The sequence below is a fragment of the Nicotiana sylvestris genome, chromosome 8, assembly GCF_000393655.2.
Source record: "Nicotiana sylvestris chromosome 8, ASM39365v2, whole genome shotgun sequence".
In the NCBI taxonomy this organism is placed as follows: Eukaryota; Viridiplantae; Streptophyta; class Magnoliopsida; order Solanales; family Solanaceae; genus Nicotiana; species Nicotiana sylvestris.
Window position 1 is genome coordinate 152,843,193 of NC_091064.1, and position 12,874 is coordinate 152,856,066.

At 39.9% G+C, this 12,874-nt stretch overlaps 1 protein-coding gene across 1 annotated transcript; it reads left to right on the forward strand.

Annotated features, from left to right (window-relative positions):
• Positions 1–5,636: 5,636 nt before the first annotated feature.
• Positions 5,637–6,680, forward strand: LOC138875868 (uncharacterized). The gene is made up of 2 exons (XM_070154742.1): positions 5,637–5,834; positions 6,162–6,680. The coding sequence occupies exons 1-2, from the start codon at positions 5,637–5,639 to the stop codon at positions 6,678–6,680; spliced, it is 717 nt and encodes a 238-aa protein (XP_070010843.1).
• Positions 6,681–12,874: the final 6,194 nt, after the last annotated feature.

The window sequence follows — 12,874 nt, forward strand, 5'->3', positions numbered from 1 at the left end:
AGCTAGAAAGGAAATTTCTCAAAAAGATCGAGGATTGCCAAAATACTGAGGGAAATGAGGGCGGACATCTAGCCAGAGCCTACCTATTATTGGGACTTCGAGAGCTGGGAAAGCTATTCGACGGAGCCAAAGATGCTGAGTCTGGGCAAGGTCCTTCTGGGACCAAATAGATAGGAGTTTTCTTTTGCTTTATGAAATGTAATAAGGCCAACGGCCACTAGTGATATCTTATTTCCTGTTATTTAGTGTCGATTTGGGATTCATCTACTTTTTATCAATAAAATGATGCATTTAGCATTCTAAGTTCTCCAAATCAACTTGTTGCTAGGCCTACCTCGGGCACAAAGAGGTTCCCAAATAGGACACGATTTACATTCTTGCACTATGTGTTTAAATATCGCAACATTTTCTTATAATCCTCACTAACTTGTTACCTTTTTATTTTTATTTTTTGTTTATTTATTCCCCTCCGTAAAGGTTAGTTCATGCACTCTGGTAACATCATCTTATTCCATGAGATCCAGGGGGCCCTCCACCCACTCCTCCTCTTAGTCCTGTCAGAAACAAGAACAAAGGGAAGATGGAAGTTCTGAACAACACCAGAAAGGAGAACTCAACTGAACGGGTAGAGGTCACTCATGCCCATGGTACTCACGTTTTCAAAGAAAATGCATCCCAACTGGAACAAAAGCTACTGAAGTTCCAAGAGGAACTTGATCAGGTTCGGAATCTGGCAAACTATCATTTTCCCTCACCACTCCGGATGTCAACTTCCCAAATGATCAAAATCCCACACCTCCACAAAATATCTCAAAGCAACAAAACCATCCCGCTCCTCACCACCACTACAACACCTGCCATACTGCAAACAACGCTCCACTGCTCATCCCAGAACCCTTGAACTCCACAAATAACCAATTCCACACCCATCATAACACCCCCATCTATGTGGAGACTATACCACACTCCACCCAACCCATCTCAAATACACCCGAGTCTGATGATAAAGACTCGCTCATCAGGAACTTGGCTGAAGAACTTAAAAAATTGACTAGCTGAATTCAATGCGTTGAAGGAAGTAAGGGAATTGAAGGGCTAAACTATGAAGATCTTTGCATACAACCCGATGTCGAACTGCCTGAGGGGTACAAACCTCCAAAGTTCGAAATGTTTGATGTTATAGGGGATCCAAGGGTCCATTTGAGAACTTACTGTGACAAGCTGGTCGGAGTAGGGAAAGACGAGAGAATCCGCATGAAGTTGTTCATGAGGAGTTTGAAGGGAGATGCTCTATCTTGGTACATTAGTCAGGATCCGAAGAAGTGGTCAAATTGGGTAAGCATGGCGTCCGACTTTATGGACAGGTTCAGGTTCAACACCGAGAATGCGCTGGATGTGTTTTATATTCAAAGTCTAAAGAAGAAACCTACAGAAACATTTCGCGAGTATGCTACTCGCTGGAGGTCCGAAGCTGCTAAGGTCAGACCTGCCTTAGAGGAAGAACAGATGAACAAATTCTTTGTTCGGGCTCAATACCCGCAGTATTATGGACGACTAATGTTGATTGAGAGCCATAAATTTTCTGACATTATCAAGCTGGGTGAAAGGATCGAAGAGGGCATCAAAAGCGGTATGGTTACGAACTTCGAAGCCCTGCAAGCTACAAATAATGCTTTGCAGTCTGGTGGCATGTCCAAGAAAAAGGACGTAGGGGCCGTAATGGTTGAACAGAGAACCAAATCTCCTATCAAATACCAAACTTACCCAATACCTCCACTCACATATCAACCAACTCCGAACTACCAAGCACCATCACCCGCATACCAAGCTCCACCACCCACTTATCAATCACCTCCGTCTCCCACATATCAGCTTACTTCACCCAGATATTCCCAACCCGCACATGTTTACCAAGCATACAATACTCAACCATCCCATTATCAATCACTTCCTACACGCCAAAACTTCCCTAAACCTCGACCAAATTCGATCATAGACCTCCTAAACAATACACAACCATTGTTGAACCTATTGACCAGTTGTACGAGAGACTCAAAACTGCTGGTTATGTCACCCTTATCCCTGCGGTAACCCCTGAGAACCCTTCTTAGTGGGTTAATCCAAATAAATCCTGTGCATATCATTCCGGCATGAAAGGATACACTATCGACGAATGTCGCTCTTTGAAAGACAAATCCAGGCTTTGATTGACAACAAGATTATTGTGGCAAAGGAACCCGCTATGAATGTCCGCAATAACCCGCTGCCAGACCACAAGGGTGGAGGCGTTCACATGATTGAAATAGAGGATGATTGAGATCCCGATGGATCGATCGGTTTGATCACAGAAGGTGATGACCCAAAGAAACCAATAGTTACTCTTAAACCCGATCGTGTCCAGATTCAGCCCTCTAGGGACGCTAAGGTAAATATGTCAGTACCACTAGAATTTGAAACAATGTCACCTGCAAAGGCACCAGCGCTAATTAAGGTTGAATTCGTGTCTCCAGTAAATGCACATGTACCATTCGAAGTTGCAGTTTTATCATCCAAGGAACATGCTCCATTCGGAGTGAAGATAGCCACGCCGATCCCAGTGGTGATGTCGACCATGACACCATTCTACACAAAGGCTATACCATGGGACTATACAGCTGAGGCAAGGAGGAAAGGCAAGGTTAGGCTCGAGGAAACTATTGTCGCATAGGGTATGATGAGAACTGGTAGGATCTATACCCCGGAAAACCTAGCTGAGTCAAACAAGCAGGCCTCCAATTGGTCACCCATCATTGAGACAGGTCCAGACGATCTTTGGAGAAAGATACAGGCCAAGGAATACTCGGTCATCGACCAGTTGAACAAAACACCGGCGCAGATCTCCACACTTGCTTTGTTACAAAATTCTGAGGCACACAAGAATGCTATGTTGAAGGTGTTGAGTGAAGCATACGTGCCAAAAAAAATTACTGGTAGATAAATGGCTAACATGGTCGGATAGATATTGGAGAGTCACAAAATTACTTTTCATGAGGATGAGCTACCGCCTGAAGGGTTGGGGCACAACAAAGCACTGCACATCACTATGCAATGCGAGGATTACTTTATCACCAGGATCCTGATTGATGGGGGTTCCAGCCTTAATATTTGTCCACTGGTAACACTCAAGAAATTGGGCAAAAGATTGTCGAGATAAAGGACAGAGCTATCAATATGAAAACCTTCAACGGCTCCCAAAGATCCATTATTGGGGAGATTAGTCTGTGTTTGCAAATGGGGCCAACTTGGTTCAATGTTGACTTCCAAGTGATAGACGTACCGGCATCTTACAATTTGCTGCTGGGACGACCATAGATTCATACTGCTGGGGCTGTGGCATCGACACTGCATCAGGCAGTGAAATTCAAATGGAACTATCAAGAGGTAATCATTCACGGCGACGGAAGCAATCCTATATATAGTCGCTAGACCATTCCGTCAATCGAAGGAAAAAGAAACCTAGGAGGAGAAACTTACCATCACATCGAAAGGGTGAATGCTGTTGACAAAGCTAAATAGTGGGATAACAAGATCGAGAGTATACTGAATTGGTGTGGGTACGAACCTGGCAAAGGGCTCGGTAAAAACCTCCAAGGAATCGCTAAGCCCATAAAACTCAAGAAACATGGCACCACCTTCGATCTGGGATATGAGTACACCTGGGAGGAATTCAACCACTGGTCGCCACCATGGCACGGTCCTTACTATCCGCTGGAGCAACTAATACCACACTTGGAACTGACTTTCCAACCGGCCGGTGTTATCTATGGGTCAGAAGAAGAAGAAGAAGAAGCACTTGCAGCGGTGAGGAATTTGTTCCTAGAAGACAATGACATGGACTGTTATATTGTTCTCGATGAAGAGGGGGAGGAAGGCCCTTCTATACATGCCGTAAACAGAAGGGCCCACCTCAATAACTAGACCATCAGGACAACCAGAGCCCGACGAGCCTCGGGGTAGCAAGGCTAAAACAAGCACTGTTTTAATTTACTGAAAGATTTTATTTTCCCATGTTTTCAATTCCTGCAATAAGATCTCCAATGTTTAAAACAATTATGCAATTTATCAAAGCATTTTGATTTTTCTTATGAATCAACACTTATTATTATTGTTTTCTCTCATTACTTTACTTGTACAGCATTACTATTACTTATCTTGATGAACCGATGACTATGACATGCAACGAGACAACGTAACAAACGGACATAGATTCAGAGGAAGATGATATACCATAAGAGATTGTTAAAGAAATCGAAAGTTTTGAGAACAGACCTAAGTCCAACCTGGACGAGACCGAGATTGTTAACCTGGGAGATGCAGAGAACGTCAAAGAAACGAGAATCAGTGTCCACTTATCGCCACCAGAAAAGAAGGAATTCACAGAATTTCTAAGGGAATATGAAGACATATTCGCTTGGTCGTATGATGACATGACTGGTCTGAGTACATCTATTGTGGCTAACAAACTGCCAACCAATCCAACATGTCCACCAGTAAAGCAAAAGCTCCGAAAGTTCAAGCCTGATATGAGTCTGAAAATCAAAGAAGAAGTCATTAAGCAGGTCAAAGCTAAAGTTCTCAAGGTAGTAGAATATCCAACATGGTTAGCCAAAATCATGCCAGTACCAAAGAAGGAAGGGAATGTCAGAGTCTGTGTCGACTACCGGGATCTCAAACGGGCCAGTCCGAAAGACGACTTCCCTTTACCGAATATACACTTCCTGATCGACAATTGCGCCAAGCATGAGCTGCAGTCATTTGTAGATTGTTTTGCTGGGTATCATCAGATCTGGATGGATGAAGAAGATGCTGAGAAAACATCTTTCATTACATTATGGGGGATGTCCTGTTACAAGATGATGCCGTTTGGATTAAAGAATGTTAGGGCCACCTACATGAGGGCCATGACTACCATTTTCTATGATACGATACACAAGGAGATAGAAGTATATGTAGACGATGTTATCATCAAGTCCAAAAGTCCACTGATCATATGGAAGATTTGAGGAAGTTCTTCAATAGATTGAGAAGGTACAACCTGAAACTGAATCCCGCAAAGTGAGCATTCGGGGTTCCTGCTGGGAAACTACTTGGGTTCATTGTGAGTCGCCGAGGAATAGAACTGGATCCATCAAAGGTCAAAGCTATTCAAGAATTGCCACCTCCAAAGAACAAGAAGGACATGATGAGTTTCTTGGGGAGACTTAACTACATCAGTTGGTTCATAGCACAATCTACGGTTATCTGTGAGCTAATCTTTAAGATGTTGAAGAAAGACGTTGCTACCAAATGGACTGATGAATGCCAAAAAGCTTTCAACAGAATCAAGGAGTACCTGTCAACAACCTATCTTGGTCCCGCCAAAGCCAGATAGACCTCTATTACTCTACCTTGCAATATTGGATGGAGCTTTTGGTTGCATTCTGGGGCAGCATGACGAAACAGGGAGGAAGGAGCAGGCCAACTATTACCTCAGTAAGAAGTTCACCCCATATGAGGCCCGGTATTCTCTGTTAGAGTGCACCTGCTGTGCTTTGACTTGGGTAGCTTAGAAGTTGAGGCACTACTTTTGTGCCTATACTACACATCTCATATCAAGGATGGATCCTTTAAAGTACATCTTCCAGAAGCCCATGCCCACTGGCAAGCTAGCCAAGTGGAAAATCCTGTTGAGCGAATTTGACATTGTTTATGTCACTCAAAAGGCAATCAAGGGACATGCACTAGCAGATCACCTTGTTGAAAACCCCGTGGATGGAGAATACGAACCCCTAAAAATGTATTTTCCTTATGAAGAGGTATTGTTCATAGGAGAAGACATTGCGGAATCCTATGACAGTTGGAGAATGTTTTTCGATGGAGCAGCAAATTTCAAAGGAGTTGGCATAAGAGCAGTCCTAGTATTAGAAACCGGTCAGCATTATCCGGTGTCCGCCAAGCTCAGGTTTCCCTGCACCAACAACATGGCCGAGTATGAAGCCTGCATCCTAGGGCTCAAAATGGCCATTGACATGAACATTCAAGAGTTGCTAGTGATTGGAGATTCAGACCTGCTTATACATCAGGTCCGGGAAGAATGGGCAACCGAAAACTCCAAGATACTCCCGTATCTGCACTATGTACAGGAATTGAGAAAGAGGTTCACAAAAACGGAATTCCAACATGTTCCTAGAGTGCAGAATGAGTTCACCGATGCATTGGCGACCCTGTCCTCTATGATACAACATCCAGATAAAAACTTCATTGATCCTATTCCGGTAAAGGTCCATGATCAGCCAGCCTATTGTGCTCAGGTTGAAGAAGAAGCAGACGGAAAGCCTTGGTTTCATGATATCAAGGAATACTTGGCGAAAGGAGAATACCCAGAATTTGCAAATCCTACCCAGAAGCGCATACTTCGGAGGTTATCCAATAATTTCTTTCACAGCGGAGGAATCCTATATAGGAGGACTCCTGATTTGGGATTACTAAGGTGTATCGACGCAAAAGAAGCATCCAAGCTATTAGAGGAGATTCATGCATGGACCTGTGGTTCACATATGAACGGTTTTGTCTTAGCAAAGAAGATACTCCGTGCTGGTTACTTTTGGATGACTATGGAAACAGACTGCATCCAGTATGTCCGGAAATGCCACCGTTGTTAGATACACACAGACATGATAAATTTACCTCCAAACAAGCTTAATGCAACAAGCTCACCATGGCCGTTCGCCGCAGGGGAATGGATGTTATTGGACCAATCGAACCTGCCGCATCAAACGGGCACAGGTTTATCTTGGTAGCAATTGACTATTTTACCAAATAGGTTGAAGCAGCATCTTATAGAGCAGTAACCAAGAAGGTCGTGGCAGACTTTGTCCGCGACCGCATTGTTTGTCGATTCGGGATTTCAGACTCAATCATTACCAACAACGGCTCCAACCTCAACAGTGACTTGATGAAAGCCATGCGTGACACTTTTAGAATCAGACACAAGAATTCTACAGCCTACAGACCCCAGATGAACGGAGCAGTAGAAGCCGCCAATAAGAATATCAAGAAGATATTGAGGAAAATGATAGAGAAGCATAAACAGTGGCACGAGAAGTTATCATTTGCTCTTCTAGGGTACCGCACCACAGTCCGCACATCAACTGGGGAAACCCCCTATATGCTGGTTTATGGTACAGAAGCAGTCATTCCCGCCGAGGTAGAAATTCTCTCCATAAAGATCATACAGGAAGTTGAGCTCGACGACGCAGAGTGGGTGAAAAATCATTATGAGCAGCTAGCCCTCATAGACGGAAAGAGGATGAATGCAGTTTGTCATGGTCAACTTTATCAGAACAGAATGTCCAGAGCCTTCAACAAAAGAGTCAAGCCAAGACAGTTCACACCGGGGCAGCTAGTGTTAAAGAAAATCTTTCCACATCAAGATGAAGCTAAAGGAAAATTCTCTCCCAACTAGCAGGGTCCATACATGGTTCACCGGGTTCTGACAGGAGGAGCCCTCATACTTACAGAAATGGACAGAGAAGTATGGCCAAAGCCAATTAATTCAGATGCAGTCAAGCGTTACTATGTGTAATCTTTATGATTTCCTATATAATGTAATTTGAACTACGCCTGACCTGATTCCCGTTTAAGAGGGGATACATAGGCAACCCTATGGGTTTGGTCATAATGCAATAAAAAATTTCATTTCCCCCGCAATTGAAAACTAGGGCAGAATTTTGAGGAGGACCCTCAAAATTCCGAAGTAATTACAGCCAATCGTCGCAAACAACAGTCAAAAGCATCAACCAGTAAACTGGGGCAGAATTTTGAGGAGGACCCTCAAAATTTCGTAACAAGAAGGGTTGTAATGTCTTAAACCGTCGCAATTGTTGGTTCATCAAAAGAAAACTATTCTTAATTATGTTTTTATGTATGCGTTTACTAAATCATGCATGTTTATTACCAAAATTGCATTGTTTGGCAACGCTACCCCAATGATACATGCAGCATCACCAGATCAAAGCCTAGCAGGTCAAGCAGGGAATACGAACTAACCTCCCCTCTTTACAAAACTCACAATTTTCTTTGGATGCATGCACTTGAGTTGCAAAACCATCGAATATACTATACACTCATGAGGCTCACATTGCTTAGAAATACAACTCTTATAACCGTGCACTTACTCACAACTGCTATCCGCACGCAGTGTCCCCAGCAGACACAGTATCCCCAACAGAGTCGCCACGCTGTCGCGCCCCCTTTTTCCTCGCGGAATCGGGTTTATGACATTTGGAGGGACAACTCATTCCTTTTGGGAATTGGGTTTGATTTGAAGAAGTCACCACCTAATGATTAGGGTGCATTAGAACATCAAGAGGGTTTGATTTGAGTAACCAGAGATTGGGTAAGGGCTTGAAATTATTCCAAGGGGAAGGTGTTAGGCACCCCTCAGAATTCACTAGTGTGGTTCCCGGTCAGACAATTATTGTGAGTTTAGGGTACAATTAACATGTAAACAAATAAAGCTCAAATAGGAGGGGATTTCACATATAAAGGTTTGAAAATAGACAAAGTTTAAAAGAGCAATTTGAGGAAGCGGATTCTAGTATGAAAATGTTAAAGAAATAAGAGTAAAGGAAAGGGGGGTCCTAGGTTTACTAAAAATATAGATATGATGACCACGCGATAACATTACGTGTAGCCCCTCATTGAGGAGTGATTACCGGATGTAGTGTGGGGTGATCCATATTTTTAGTAAACCTAGGACCCCCCTTTCCTTTACTCTTATTTCTTTAACATTTTCATTCTAGAATCTGCTTCCTCAAATTGCTCTTTTAAACTTTGTATATTTCAAACCTTTATATGCGAAATCCCCTCCTATTTGAGCTTTATTTGTCTACATGTTAATTGTACCCTAAACTCACAATAATTGTCTGGCCGGGAACCACACTAGTGGATTCTGAGGGATGCCTAACACCTTCCCCTTGAAATAATTTCAAGTCCTTACCCAATCTCTGGTTACTCAAATCAAACCCTCTTGGTGTCCTAATGCACCCTAACCATTAGGTGGCGACTCTTCAAATCAAACCCAATTCCCAAAAGGAATGAGTTGTCCCTCCAAATGTCATAAACCCGATTCCGCGAGGAAAAAAGTGGCGCGACACATATGTTTGTCAATTTTTTTCCATATTTACTAAACATATATTCACTTATCAAAGCTTTATCTATAATTTTAGCAAAGTAAGATTGAAATAATATTCATGTAACAAAAAAACCCGAAAACCCCGATAAAACCGAACCAATCCAAACCGATATAGTTGGTTTGGTTTGGTTTTGATAAAAACCGAACCTACCCGATACTTGTACCCCCTAGCTTCAATTATGGGTGGAGAAATCCCAGACATGCACCCCACCACAAACCTTTGTCGAAACAATTAACTAATAGTAGTAACTTTCTAGGTAAAACTGCACTACCCTTTTTGCATTAGTATTATTTTTGAGGTTGTTTAGACATCAAATGTTCTTACAGTATTTCAGTTCGAAACTTCAATATTTGTAACTATTGACTTTGACCGTTAGTATTTGCGAGTTATAAATTTCAGAAATTGGAATACTGATAAAATACTAAAATATTGGGTTGAAATATATTTCGAGTAAATAATGGTATTCGCCCTTAAATTTTCAACTATCACAAACTAATTAATTTTTTCCCAATAACAGTTCATGTCGAACTACAAATTAAACAACTTCAATTCAGTTTGGAGCTTACCGCCTTCAGATCATACTTAATGCACATATTCTTTTCAAGTTTGTGTCATCATATTCTTCACTTTCAACTGTTCAATCAAATTATATTAGCAAAACGTTCCATACAAGCATATTAACCTGTCACTACTTCTTTCTCTATTTTACCTTAAAGGGGGGAACGAAAGAGCTAGATTTGAACCCATATGTCTATTCATTAAAATTAAAAGCAATTGACATTCTCAACTATATATGTACAAATAAAACTAAGAATATCTAGCGATTTGTTTTGAGAAGTGCTTTTGGTAAGAAGCAGTTTGTATTTGGCGAATTAATTTGAAAAACACTTTTAAACAACAATTAGTGTTTGATTAAGCTTTTAAAAAATGTTTTAAATGTATTTTTCTCAAAAGTACTTTTCAAAAAAAAAAACTTTCAGGAGAAACTACTTTTTTCTGCTTCTATACATAAGCATTTTTTTTTCTTCTCAAAAATTTACTAAACACTTCAACTTTAAAAATAAATGTACTTTTTGAAGGAAAACGAAGTGCCTTTGATTTTGAAGAAGCTTAGTCAAACAAACTATAAGCAATTGACATTCTCAACTATGTACAAATAATACTAAGAATATCTAATGATTTATAAACTTCTTTAATAGTGTTGGTAAGTCTGTTCATTAGTTTCATTTCTGTAACTTCTTAAGAAAATATATTTTAAACGATAATACTTCTAGAAATTGTGTACTTATACAAGCGCTTCAAATTTTGTTTGATACTGTTATTGGCACAACACTTATTGAGTTGTGTAAAGGTTTGAGTAGCCTGAAATAATGATAGTGCCTCTCTCACTAGGCATGCATTATTTATATTCCTCCACTTATTTAGTGGATTCTGTTAATGTGTCACTCGTATATTTACCCAATCCACTTCTGCAATTCAGGAAGAAAAAAAACGATTGAGTTGGTCTATGGAGCTTCCATTAATCAAAGCTTAGAGCAACACTTGGGCATAATCCTTTTTTCTTGTTGAAAATATAATGAGGGAAGTAGGTGAAGCAATATTAAAATGGTTTGAGCTTTACTCGTCAATATTCTTGACCATACAAATAAAATGTTGATAGACCAAATGTCCATACAAATTTCATGATGTTTTTTCCCCTTAAAATTATGGGTGTTTAACGGGCTAACCGGGTCGGTCCGGGCCTCCATTTTTTGGATCCGTATGGGTTACGGTCCGGACCGGTTCCGGGTTGGTTCTTAAGAGGTTTAACGGGTTCGGGTTTATCCGGATAAAAATTGAACCGTACGGGTTACGGGTTGAGTGTAATTTTAATTTATTTATTTTTTTTGGAATTTTGTATAAATATTGTAATAAGTGCAATAAGCGCATTACAAAGTACTAACATAAAGAATACAAAGGAGATGGGGAAAAAATACACTTATTGCAAGTGCTACTTTTATTTCTTAATTCAAATTTCAAATTTCAAAGTTTCAAACTTACAAATTGAAAGGTTTACATTTTTTTCAACAAGTAAAATAGTAAATTCAAAGGTTTTGCATTGCCTTAGTAAGTTCATCATAATCAATATGAACCGATTGACCTTCTTCTGGAGTGTTAAATTCGGATGGGTTACCATGTGTTAATATATCTCCAAGTTCCTCGTCTTCTGGGCTATCAACATCTTTACGTCCTTGATTTCTTCGTTCCGATCTAATCCAATCTCTGAAACATACTAAAACTTCCAAAGCATTGCCTCCCAATGAGTGGAGGGTGTCTCCAAATTGTTGTCTTGCTTGGCTAAATGCACTCTCCGATGCAACAGTAGAAATTGGTACATTCAGCACGTCCCGAGCCATAGCGAAAAGAACAGGAAATTGCTTTCCATTCTCATGCCACCATCCCAACGGTGAAAATTCCTTTGTGCGAGGCTCTTTTTACTTCTGCAAGTAGAATTGAAGTTCATCAATGTTCCTGCTACTGGTTTGAGTGTTAAAAAATGTAGAAAAAATATTAAAACTATCAAGGCCTTCTTCATCATCCACAATAGCAGAAGTGGTACAATGCATAGTTGGATTAACATTGCCTATATTAAGAACATCATCATCAATTACATTTGCATAATAATTATATAATTGTTGTAAATATTCATTTAGCTTGTTCATACAAGTATATAAATCTGGGGTTTCAGTTGGTCCAATCTCCATATAAGTATATAAAGCATTCATTAATTGGTGACAATCAGACATCTTAATAGAAGGATTTAAAACAGCACCAATTAAGTAAATCGGAGGAATTGGAAAGAAATATTTTTTGAATTTTGTTTGCATTTTTTCAACAACATCCCTATATTTTTTTTTCTTCTTAAATTCAAAGAGTAGAAAAGAAATTTCAGCTATATGTACTAAAGTCATAGTAACAGTAGGGTAATATGCTCCAGAAAACTCAACAGTAGCTGTATAAAATTTATGTAAAAATTTAACAACATCATTAATGACCTCCCAAGTACCACTTGTTAGCATACGGTTTGGATCAGTACAATGCGCATTAGCAACTTCAGTTATTGGGAATCTATATTTGTAGCAACATTTTAAAAATATATATGTATAATTCCATCTAGTAACAACTTCGTCTGGCATGAATCTGGGTTTAAGGTTATACTTGACACACTTATTCTTAAATTCCTTTATTCTAGATTGTCTATTATTTCCTTGAATAACACCAACTGCTCTTCTAACATGAATAATCTCAGTCGAAAATAAATCAAGGTCACTTTAACAATTAAATTATAAACATGACATGCACACCTAACATGAAAAATTTCCTCAAGAGGTAGTTGCAAATCCAGTTTTAATATTGAAATTGCGGCATTATTGTTAGAAGCATTATCAAAAGACATACACAATACTTTTTGATTTAGATTATAAAATTCAACAACTTCACAAATAGTACTACTTATAAACGCAGCAGTTTGACTCTAATCTTCATCATATCTAAAAGCGATAATACGTTTTTGCATACAAGTAGTATCATCTATCCAATGACATGTAATTGTCAAATAATCATTTCCATTAACAGCATGGCCAATATCAGAAGTTAGAGAAACTCTACAAGGAAGGTGG